This window comes from Phoenix dactylifera, chromosome 13, assembly GCF_051530095.1.
Source record: "Phoenix dactylifera cultivar Ajwa chromosome 13, Ajwa_hap1_PhDact_Kaust_v1.1, whole genome shotgun sequence".
In the NCBI taxonomy this organism is placed as follows: Eukaryota; Viridiplantae; Streptophyta; class Magnoliopsida; order Arecales; family Arecaceae; genus Phoenix; species Phoenix dactylifera.
Genome location: NC_143202.1, coordinates 24,330,919 through 24,343,451, shown reverse-complemented (window position 1 = coordinate 24,343,451; position 12,533 = coordinate 24,330,919). Strand labels below are relative to the sequence as shown.

The window sequence follows — 12,533 nt, the reverse complement described above, 5'->3', positions numbered from 1 at the left end:
ATAGATATTGAAAAGGATTGTATTCCTCTCTCTACGTTTCTCTCCTTCTTTCTCTCTTTCTTTAACACGTCACATATCGCAATTGCAAGATATTGTTTCTAGAGATGACTCAACATGTCACATATCGCAACTGCAAGATATTGTTTCCAGAGATGACTCGATCCAAAGATGAACAATAATTTTCCTTCACCTCTTCAATATGTTCAAGAAGTAGAGAGAATGTTTCTATTCATCTGTGGCCAATTCCAGGCATGGAATTTATAGCTCATAACAAGAACTGATAGATGGTAGCTCTTTGGATATTGTACTGCCCCAAACATACCAGTGTGAGCTTAATTTTATTTGCAGCAACCCAACATCAAGGTTGAGGGACCTATAAGCTGAAAACGAGTTCAATCTAACATGATTTGCCTTGGTCCATATGGCTTTCTCAAAGGAATAGAGTGGTTCCATTTCCGCAACAGCAAAGGATTCTGTCTGCAATTAGGTGAGAAATATGGGTTAACTACTGTTTCTAGAGCAGAAGAACGCAAACCACTCTGGAGCCGGGAGCAATAGAAAGATCTGGATATCCTTTTCTTTTGGTACAGAACAGGACTATTTAGGACATTATGGAGTGTAAACACACACAAACGTCCACAGAGACAGAGAGAGATCAGAGCTCCATGCCATGAATGATAGTTTTTAACTATATCACGCTTCTCAAAGCATATAATAACTTAGAACCTCATCCAAAAAGATTAGCTGGTTTGAATTCCTTGATCCTATATAATAATCTAAGATCTACCTAGTGAATAACCGATATGGGACTAAACACATGTCCGCACGGTCCTCACAAAGCATATAAAAAAAATGAAAGGTTGATCATGTATGTCGCACATATATGGTTTGAGCCACTTGAAGTATATATGATCTTGAAACTTCAACCATGTTTCTGTATGCTCATATGTTTCAGTCATACAAAAGTTTAACCCACAAGAAAAAATATTTTTAGGGAAACTAAGGGAAAAACAAAAAAACAGAGTTCAGTCTTAGACCAGCCCATCTGATTTTACTTTCCAGAAAATCTGTAAACAAAGGATTAAAAAATATATATCAGTTTGCAAGAAAATCAATGAAATAAGACGAGAAACAGGATATTCTCTTGACCTTTTAAGGTATAGGAGAGCATAGCTACACTGTTTGCTGAGAATGCAAACCTGAGAAAAACATGACAAGATTAACAATTAATCATCCCAAGAATTAACACAAGAAAAAGTAATTTAGCTCAAAAATATGAAGATTCAAAGATGCAATGACTGATGTTGCACCACCTGTTTCAGTCACACCATTCCCGAGCATTCTGAAACATTTTTAACCAAGGACTTGGGCCCTTCTTGTCGACTTCCCATTCCATTGGATACCATGGGAATTGCCACATCATGAAGCAGCGTTCAGGATGCGGCATCATAGCAAGGTGCCTTCCATCAGGAGAACAAAAGGCTGCAATGCCTAGTGGAGAACCATTTGGATTAAAGGGATAAACCTCTGTTTCCATACCTGCATCATCACAATACCGTAAAGGGGCCAGACTAGATTTAAGAACACGATCATAAATGTCGTCATCTGGGAAGTACGCTCTCCCCTCACCATGAGCAACCCAAACACCCAATGTGCTGCCCTCCATGCCTTTAAACATTATGGCTGGAGAATTCCCTATCGTTACACCTGTAAAACGGCATTCAAAGCGGCCAGATTCATTGTGAATAAACCTGGGCTGTGATATATCTCCACCTGCACCAAGGGCACCCCCAACATCAGCCCCTGGTACCCATCCAAGCAGAGCCATAAGCTGACACCCATTGCAAACACCGAGGCTGAAAGTGTCTTTTCGATTATAGAAAGCTTGAAATTGTTGAAGAAGAGGATGGTTGAACCTTATGGATGCAGACCAACCTTTCGCAGAATCAAGAACATCAGCGTAGCTGAAACCTCCAACAAAAGCTATCCCACGAAACTCGTCCAAGGAAACGAGCCCATTCAATAGGTCAGACATTGTTATATCCCAGGGTTCAAATCCTGCGGCATAAAATGCTGCAGACATTTCCCTATCGCCATTGCTCCCTTCCTCACGAATAATCGCTACTTTTGGCTTCAGTTTTGCATTCATGAATTTTTCATTTGTAATTTTGGGAGTAAAAGATAATGCCCAAGAAGGTTTCTGTCTATGCTTTAAGCCTTCTTTCTCAAGTTTTACACAAGAAGCCAGTCTCTGGAGCCCCTCAAGCTGAAAGCTAGTGTCCTCCCATAAGTCCCGAAGATAAGGCATTTCTTCCATCAGCTGTGATGTTCCATCAACTGATAACTCTATCATTGGCGTTGTAGTAACTTTTCCAACAAGCTCAGCAAATACTCCAGCTGCTTCTAGGTTTTGCCTGATCAAATCTACATTCTGCATACTGACCTCGAAGATAAATCCAAGCTCTTCTGCAAATAGTAAATGGAGAAGGCTCTCACCTCTCGAGGTCAAGTTCAACTGCACCCCGCAGTTCCCAGCAAAAGCCATTTCAAGAATACAGACAAGAATCCCACCATCACTGATGTCATGACCAGCAGAAATCAACCGCCGGCCAAGCAGTTCCTGAACAGCCTCAAAAGCCTTCTTCAGGTATGGAACATCATCAACATCAGGGCACTCGTCACCAATTTGGTCAAATGCCTGCAAAAGAGCAGAACCCCCGAGGCGCCGTTTTCCCTTTGCTAGATCAATATGCAACAAAACACCATTATCTCCCAGCTTCAGATCGGGAGTCACAGTCAATGTTATATCTGGACAGGTAACATAGGCACTGATGACCAGATTTCCAGGAGCCTTGACAACCTCACCACCAGCATGAGCTGCCATTGAAAGACTGTCTTTTCCCCCATCTATAGCTATACCCAACTCAATCATGGACTCTGAAAGTGCTATAGCGGCATCATACATAGCAGCTCCTTCTCCATCAAGCTTGGCAGCATACATCCAGTTACCACTTGCTTTAACATCGCTGAGAGATGTAACTTTAGCCCACACAAGATTTGTCAAGGCTTCTCCAACAGCCAATCGTGCCATTGATTTTGGGTTCAGCAGACCTTTGACTGGCTGCTCCCCTATAGCACAAGCACCGCCTGTCAGGTCTGCGTATGACTGTGCAATAACAGCTACATCAGAAAGGGAAAGTTGCAAGGGCCCAACTGTCTGCTGCTGTGACACAAGACCTGTAACACACCTATCAACTTTTGTTGTCAAAAAGCGTTTTGAACAAACTGAAGGAAGCCTCAAAACTCTCTTTAAACATTCCATTAAAGTGGTCCCAGGAGCAATATCAAGTGGCTCATTCATCTGAGGCATCCGCTTGAACTCAAAGCATTTCTGAGGCATGTCTCCCAGCACTTTTTCGAGCTCAAGATCCACTATAGGAGGGGGATGAGGGAGTCCACTCGACTGACAATGCTCAATAGCCAAGCTGTCTTTCAGTATAATTCGTCCCTTGCCATTAATGGTACCAATCACTGCCATAGACACCCTTTCCCTATTACATATTGATTGCAGCAAACTCAGACTTTCTGGCCTGACCAATAGAGCATCCTGCTCCTGATACTCAGCACCCCATATCTCTAACACTGACATGGTATGATCACCAACTACTATAGCACGGATATCAATCTCAGCTCCCTGAGGATAGATGATCTCCTTAACGACATTGCAGTTTCCCCCAGCACCCTGATCATGAATGCTTATGATAGGGTTGTTTTCCCCCATTTCGGCACAAGCTCGGATGACGCGGTAAAGCTTCTGTGCCATCTCTGCATCTCCTCTTTGGACAGCATTAAAATCTAAGTCGGCATCATTCTGTCCACTTACCATACTCGAAGCAGCACCACCACCAATTCCAATTCGATATGCTGGACCTCCAATTTTCACAACTAGCATTCCTACCTCTGGCTCTCCTTTTGCTATATGAACATGATCAATCTGCCCAATGCCACCACTGAACATTATTGGCTTTAACCATTCACGCCTTTCCCCATTTGACAGTCTCATTCCAAATGTTCTTGTAAAACCCTGAATCAGAGGTTCTCCAAACTTGTTCCCATAGTCTGATGCCCCATCACTTGCATCAATTAGAATCTGCAAAGGAGGTGATAGGTTCGATGGATACACATAAGATGGATCTTCCCAAGGAGCATATGACCCTTCCATGAGAAGATTACCCACACAGTAACCTGCTGTGGAAGCAACAACAAAAGATCCCTTTCCTGTTGCATGTGTGTCCCTTATGCGACCCCCAGCACCTGTTTCTGCACCAGGATAAGGAGCCACAGCACATGGAAAATTATGTGTCTCTGCCGTGAATAAAATATCAAGGTCACAGTTGAATCTACATAAAGGCGACATAGAACCAGGTGACAGTGATCGTAACAAATTCACTGCAAATCCCTTAATTGCACTTGAGTTGTCTTTGAAGCCAATAACAGAATTATTAGGATTTGCCTTTAAAGTACTCTTCACAATCTGCATCAATGTTCTACTCATTGGCTGTCCATCTATAACAAGTTTTCCATTAAAAAACCAGTGTCTACTATGTTCGCTGTTTGACTGTGCAATATCAAAGAGTTCAACAGTTGTTGGGTTACGTTTAATATCATCCCCAAAGAGACTTGTGTAATACTGAATGTCATGGTCATCAAATGCAAGGCCCATTTTCACATTTATCTCTTCCAATGCTTCCCTGCCTCTCTCAATAACTGGGACTGAGCTAACAGCCTCTGGTACAACAGTTGACTGAAATGAAGTGAGCTTGCGAGGATAAATACATTCTGTCATCCTATCATGAACCATAGATGCAAACTCATTAATATGGCTCTCCACTAATGGTTTAGTCCCAGGCTTTAAATACAGCAGATATCGTCTTGACCTCTCCATGCGGGTCACTTCAGTCAATGTGCATGCTTGGCAAATTGATACAACATTAGCTGACCAAGCTGTTGTAAAGGATAGGCGTGGGCCCACCTCAACTAACACAGCTGATGCCCCTTGCAAGATCTCCTTATCTAAAAAACTGTGTGTGTTCAAATTCTCAGGTTCATAGGTCTCTTGCAGAATCCATTTGAGAATTCTGAGCTTTTCACTTGGTAGCACAACATTCACCCCAATGTTGAAACACTGCTCAGTCTTTATATCAATAATCTGACTAGAAATCTTCAGCTGAATCTGCCTAAGAAGCTCTGCAGCTGCACTCTCTTGAATCATTGGACACCGATAGAAGTGTATAATCTCATCTGGCTGTTTCAGTTCATCAGGTCTTTCACTCACTGAACTGTGTAAACCACTTGAAACTGCAGCTCTAGGCTTTAGAAAAAGTGATGCTTTTCTTGCTGTACCTCCATAATATAAAGATATTGGGCTTCTGCAGCCAAAGCTATTTTGACGCACATTGCACCTCCGTAGATGAGAAAATCTATGCAATACATGACTCCGTCTATCCAATCCCTGAAGAAGCAGATGAGAACATATAAACAATAAAGCATACACATGTACAAGAAACAAGAATAGTGATCCATGTCAAACAATGTTTGGACCTGATAAAACAAAATGGACATAGAATGCTAAAAGGGCCCTATCAAGCAATCCAACATGCAAACTTCAGTTCAACTAGATACCTTCAACTGCAAAAATTCTGTCACTGGAGCCTCTCTGAGAGTCGACATTAGCCTACTGCACAAATACATATAAAAATTAAGACACATTTCCAGCATGTCAAAAATCATGGGATAAGTTAAAAAAGTCACAGGTGCCATCAACAAATGCAAAGAGAATGAGACAAATAATGGCGAACAATTTAATGGATTTGATAGCTGTCCCAGTGATGGTATGAAACATACAATCTCACTGGTGTGAATGCAGTGATCACTATCTTTCCCTGCAATAGCAATCTATACGAACAAAAGTACAAAAAGGATAGTTAAAGAAAAAATTGAAGTCTTGTAGATATCAAATATACACTACAATATATGCCACAAGTCTGGCAAGAAGAATATTGAAATAGCGTTATGACATTACATAACAAATCATATCAGCCTATACCAAGGCATTTCACAGTAATACATGAAAATGCAAGCCAACATAGATAGCACATGGTCAGACAGCACATAAGATTAATAAATATATCCAAAGTTAAATATTCATCCAGCTAAGGTAGTTTCTTCCTCCCACCCTTCTTCTCTCAAACTTTCCAAACGCTTCGCTTCGCTTGTTTGCTTTTTTTTTTTTTGTTTAGGTGTAATGTTTGAACGTTCTAGACAGCTCTGGCATCTTAAGTCATATGTAAGATGCAATATTGTTGCTGTGGCAACATAAGCATTCAAAACATGTCTACTTGCCACTGCAAGGAGAAATCAAAATTATCTTATAGTGACGATCTTCGTAATGTATCTTGCATCCCTTTGGTATATATTTTGTCAGTAGCGTGCATTTATGGATCAAATCACTAACTGATCTTGTGCATGGAATCACACATGTCAAACAACTGATGTAAAGAGGGAATAAGAAGTTCAACCAATTGTTGACAACTTTCTGACAGAGCACCATGATTCTATCAGGTGATACATGAGAATGATGTGAGAAACAAGATATTTTGACTACATGAGTTGCTTAACAAAATCAGGTGATGAGTTATAAATTGAGAATATGACAAAGCTAGACTTCATGATCTAAACAAGTACTACATAAGTCAAAAGTTAATGAAATATTGTTACAGACAAAACATAAGGTGTAGAGATGTTGATATTTGCAAAAGTCACAGAAACATGCCAGCTAAAGATCCCTAAGTCATTACAATGCAATTAGATATGAAGACTTAGATATTGCACTACTAGAAGGCTATGATTCATAAGATATTAAGATAGAAGCCCTTAACATAGCAGGAAGCAAAATGGAAGTTTACATTGAGAGAACGTCCACAAGGATCTTGTTCAGATGGGCTAACTCTGTTGCTGAAGTCTTTGGATAGGTAGTGGGCCCCAAGATGTGATATGATGAGTTGTATAGTAGCTGAGTTCTAATATAACAGGCTACTTGATCTAGAAAGATCTCCAGATTCGATGTGGACCACTTTGGTCCTACGGTAGCGCTAGACAGGGTCCAGGGGCAAGATCCATCACATCAAGAAGCCAAGTTGCAAGTCAAACTTTCAAATGCCATAACTTGATCATACAACGTCCGATTGACATGATTTTTTTTTAAAAAAAATCGGACAGTTTTTTGAGATCTACGACGTGACGCTACACCCTTTACGGAGCAGTGCCTCTAGCGATCAGTTTTAGATTCCATATTTGGAGCCTGAAACAAGCCAATCAAACCGAAAGTTTCCTTTTCAAGTAAGAATTTGACCGAGCGTATCTCTCCATCGGAGAAGAATCAGGTGGAGCGATAGAAGGCAAGTTGATATATAAGTCGGGATCTACCTTTTAAAGAATTTTAGCTTTTTTCAGTTTATTCTATTAATGATGTCTATTTTAGAAAAAAGAGTCCTGTTAAAATTAGAAAGAAAAATCCGATCCGAATTGTACAATGACAGATCTCACCATTATAAATAGAGACCATGTACCTCGATTTTTTGATCATCAATAAAAGAAAAGAAAACTTAAGCCCTACTTTCACAATTGTTCCAACTTTTTCTAATTTTCTTTTGAGAGATTCGCATTGAGCGGGTTGAGGGCGATCTTCCTTCTTTCCGATTGGATCACTACTCTCATTGCACTTCCAGGTGATACAAAAGATGATAGTATGTCGTGATTATTCATGATAAAAGAAGCTCCCACATAATATAATCTGGGAAATAAATGCATGCATAATATAAATTAGCAGGAAGCAAGTTAGCAGTTTTCATTAAGATCGTATCAAAAGAATACGGCAACTGAAGAATTCAAATGCTTACCAGGCTTTGCAAAGTGCAAGCTAAACAGTTAAATATTTGCAGGCAAATTTTCGGCAATTTCACACTTTGGCCAAAAAAAAGAAGAAAGAAAAAGTTCTAGCATTCGTTTTAAGAATTTTCGAGAACACCATCCACCCCTGATTTTTATATGTAACTAAGAATTAATAAATGGTGATCTTTGAGTTTCATCATAGTGGACATTATCTATTTTTCCTCCTAAATAATTACATACCTCGGAAGTTCATAAATAAAGCACACTTTTTAGCCAAATATTACATTTGTTTAGAAAAAAGAAATTCTGTTTTCCAATTAATAGATCAAAATATATCATATGCCGGCCATTAGAAGAGAAATTTCCTATCGTATTATGACCTTCGCATAACAATATTATAGAATCACTGTGACATTTTATCCAAAGCACGAATAGTAAAACTACTGCTGCTGAATTCACTAAAAAAAGCCTACACTGAATGCTAGTTTCACACAATCAAAGCCTTTCTTACATAGTTGCAACATCCCATTTGCATGTTCTAGATGAAAAATTAGATCCAGATAAGCAAAGAATCTCTGACCATTTTATAATTGAAAATTTCATATTTTGGTTTTCCAAAAGGCATTAACAAGATTAAATTTTAGAAATGATAAATCAAGAGCAGGACTTTTTACTACAGCTAACTAATGGATTCACATCAAATATACCAAAATTTCACCCCAGATATCCGAAAAACGAAAAAAAAAACTTCATGATTTCGCCCATTATTTGGGTCCCATGCACCAGAAGAAAACAAAACAACAAAAAGAGAAATCTTTTCCTTTGATCGCTCACCATTTGTGGTACTAAACAGATAATAATAACAGCTAAGAAGGGAACGAACCTTTGCTGCGATCGCCGACCAGGAAACCAAGATCATCGGGCTCGGGTTTTCGTCGAACGAGTGGTGGGCAATTCGTGGAACAGGGAGAGACGAAGAGAGAAAGGAGCGCTGTCAGTCAGCGCGGATGCAACCAAAAATCTCTCCAGATATAGAAGAGAGGAATGGAGGGGTGGTGATGGAGACGAATGGAAGGGGCTTAGTTTACTGCAGTGGAATTCCATTGAATTCTAGTGTGGGGCCCGCTATTAGCATTAGTGGGAAAAGCAAGATTACTTCTATCGTGATAATCACGCAATTATTAAACTTTTTTTAAAGACTATTCGGCAAGAATGATTCTTTCTTTAGTTTTTGTTGATAAAGATTATTGGATTTCATTTTAGAACCCTTAATTTTCAAACATAATCTGTTTGTGTTCTAATTTTATGAATTTCTCATAGCTAACTCAAGAAATGCGTGTAGAGGAGCATAGATTATTGACAACCTATGTTGTTACTAGTAGTAATGTTTTTCTTGCCTCTCTCAACCCAAACCAAAAAATAAATATTTTTATTTAAACTTTGCACATAAACAAACAAAAAAGGTGTGTAGAAATAAGTCTCATTTTTTTTTCTTTTAAATAAATCAACTTCAAACTTTTGAATAGTTCTCCATATTATCAATCAACTTGTATTCAAATGTTGTGCTCCTGACTATGCCTCTAAATGCATTAGCATAAAACAAATGAAGAGATTTAATAGTATACTCTATCCTTCAATGGACAAAACATGTAGCTTTTAGTGTTAGGATTGACACCTTTGAGCATAGTTTTGGAAGCACTTATCCATCTTAAATTGTAGAAATCTTGAATGAAAAATGCTTAGTAAACCCTAATATGGGATTGCTATGTGGGACAGCTTACATGGTATTGCGATTGGTTGCCATCCTAGCATTAAAAGGGCATTGATGTAATATTAAAACTTTTGAGTTGTTAACAAAATAATGAAAAAGCCTACAATATAAATACTCGTGCTTTCTCTCTCTCTCTCCGAACAATTGAGGCAAGGCCAAAGCCATTGAGGGTAAGGAAAATAAGGTGGTGGTGAACTAGCTAATAATGATGTATGCAACTAGCCTTAGCCTTTGTAATGGAGTTGGTGTTGAAAAATCTTGCCCGATCCTTTTTTTTTTTTTTGGTAAAAAATAGGAGGGGAGGGGGAGGGACCAGCCCACCCGCGTAGCAGCCCCATTACTGGGCCCCCCTTCCACCAGGGAATGTTCGATACAGGTCGCAGGTTTTCGCGTGCCTTCCCCGACCCGTGGGCTCACCCCACTGGGTTCACCAACAGCACCACCTTGGTACAAGTGGAAGGAAAGCATAACCGCCAACAAGCCAGCCGGGCGTGGGGCATCCGGTCCCCTAATTTAATCGACGCCCGCGCGTTTCGAACCCGGGCAACTTGGGCGGAATTATCGCCCCCTTACTACCAGGCTACTACCTTGGTGGCACGATCCTCAGTTGATCTAATTACCTTGGTGGCGGAATTATCGCCCCCTTATTTAAACTTTGCACATAAACAAACAAAAAAGGTGTGATAATTTTTATTTCAACTGAGGATCGTGCACGATCCTCAGTTGAATATCTTGCACGATCCTCAGTTGATCTAATTTTCCTAAGATATTCACGAACTTTTCATTTATCTCTCTCGTGATCAATAGTTGAAATTAGGGCATAGAAAATAAGTATTTGATCCATTAAAATATTTAGATCTAGGACTTTTTTTCTCAAAAAGAATATATTGCAACTTTAAATTAAAGTATATTCTTTCCTTCTTCCTTCTACCCCCCCTCTATTTTGTTTGGGAGAAAGGCAAACAAAACTATCAAATCCTCTATATTCCCTTACAAAGTCCCTTTCTTGATAATCATCTTTAGCACTCTTCCTTAAATCAAGTGAGATAAATCTAGAAGGAATGGAGAGGGAAAGATTGATCTAGGGAGAGTATAGAGGGGAATCTGATGACTGTGAATGTGTGGTGTTTTTGATTGTTGCTTTTAGTGGAAGAAGAGAAAGGAGAACCTCCTCATGGAGTAGAGATTGAAGAAGATGAAGGGAAGAAAAAGAGTTTTCTTAAATTTCAAAAATTTTCTTCTTTCTTTGTTTTACATAAGGTATACCGTCTCATACCGAGTCTCGTACTGGTGCCACCTCGATATTGTGTTGATATGCCTGATATGGAAGCCGAATCGATATATCGACACTCGGTACACCCTCTGTATCTTGTACTTATACCAAACTGATATTCGATATGGTACGCCCATACCATCCAATTCGGAATGGTCTGGCATACCTTGGTTTTATATATCAAGTTGGATCTCTATCTTATGATGCCAACTCAGTTATCCCACTATTCTGTCCCATAAATGGGTGTGGCTAGTAGTGCTCATCTTGAATACTGCTGCACTCACATATAGATTATAGTCATTAAAAGATGAGTTTACATGGCAATGATTCAAACATTTCCTATAACTTTTAGAAAAACCACATTATATTATGTTAATCCCATCTACTAAGAATTGATCTCTCTTGATTCTCTATCTACAAAGAGAATGAAGCAATAAAGGAACATTAAAAAAAATGAAAATGAGCTCGCTTATCCATGTTAGAATATAAATTCTATGCTATCTTATTGACCAATAGAGTTACCCATTGATTATACCTTTCTCTTAAAACTAGTCATGTGTAAACCATGCATGCATCAAAAATAGGCAAATAGAGATGGAAAATGGGTGGTAGGTAGTTTATGCATCTGTCCACCTTAACACATCGAGATCACAGATATCTAAACCCTAGAGAAATATTCTTTATGTAAAAAAGATTTGGAAGCAAGGATATGAGTGGAAAATTTGTTACACATTTATGATTTAACTTCCTCATTTCTCTTACAATATTTGAATACTTGTTTTGAAATTTTTTTCCAGTTCTCAGAAATTATAATAATTAAAAAAGATTTCATGAACATATATGTATCTATTCTACTTAGGAATGGAAAGTTATGTAAACCCAAGGAAACATGTATCTACTTAGACTTGCAAATGAAAAAAAAAACAGTGTAAGCAAGAAAAAGAACAAATTTAACATTCAATACTTGTTTGGTATGTCTTGCACTTACTAGTTACTTGAAACATCAAGTTGTTGTTTGGTTGACAATTTTTACTAAAACAAGTTTATAAAAAATTACTAATGAATGAGTTTTACAAAATTGAGTACTTAGTTGTTTTCTATAAAATTCATTTTGCCAAAAATAACAAGTCATAATACCTGAAAATTGGCTTATGAAAAACAGATACCCTTATTTTTCATTAATCATATTTCACAAAAATCATATTTTATATTTATTTATTTTAAAGAAATTTCACGGATAACCAAACAACCTCAAGTGAAGCAAAACTAGCAATTATTAAATGTTGGACATTCTTCTAATTTGTGGAAGCACTAGAATTTCAAAGAAGTGCTCTCAAGATTTTTGACCAAATGAACCAAAGAAATCTGAGTTAGTTTTAATTGGTAAACTACTAGGTTAGGACATTTTGGCATGGAGTAATTCTTGATAAAGCTTGTTATTGAGTGGCAAATTTTGTTGTCGACCATATATGCGATATTCTTCGAGTATCGCGCATTTGGTTTGCTTAAGATAACTATTTGTAAAGAATTAGCTTTGGG

General features: G+C 38.5%; 1 protein-coding gene across 2 annotated transcripts; it reads right to left on the bottom strand.

Moving 5' to 3' along the window:
• Positions 1 to 887: 887 nt before the first annotated feature.
• On the bottom strand, positions 888 to 9,115 carry LOC120108497 (putative phosphoribosylformylglycinamidine synthase, chloroplastic/mitochondrial). Of its 2 annotated transcripts, XM_088709805.1 has the most exons (6): positions 8,834 to 8,968; positions 5,905 to 5,955; positions 5,683 to 5,737; positions 1,314 to 5,512; positions 1,150 to 1,199; positions 888 to 1,067 (listed from the first exon to the last, which is right to left on the bottom strand). In XM_088709805.1, the coding sequence occupies exons 3-4, from the start codon at positions 5,728 to 5,730 to the stop codon at positions 1,319 to 1,321; spliced, it is 4,242 nt and encodes a 1,413-aa protein (XP_088565931.1). In that variant the 5' UTR covers positions 5,731 to 5,737; positions 5,905 to 5,955; positions 8,834 to 8,968; the 3' UTR covers positions 888 to 1,067; positions 1,150 to 1,199; positions 1,314 to 1,318. The 2 variants fall into 2 exon arrangements, with proteins under 2 accessions (XP_088565931.1, XP_038978021.2); XM_039122093.2 differs by lacking the exon at positions 5,905 to 5,955 and having other exon boundaries at positions 8,834 to 9,115.
• Between the last annotated feature and the right edge of the window lie 3,418 nt (positions 9,116 to 12,533).

Coding starts and splice junctions, on each gene's coding strand:
- LOC120108497 (XM_039122093.2), bottom strand. CDS start 5,730: ATGTCGACTCTCAGAGAGGCTCCAGTGACAGAATTTTTGCAGTTGAAG. Junction 5,513..5,682: donor CAGAATTTTTGCAGTTGAAG/GTATCTAGTTGA, acceptor CTGCTTCTTCAG/GGATTGGATAGACGGAGTCA.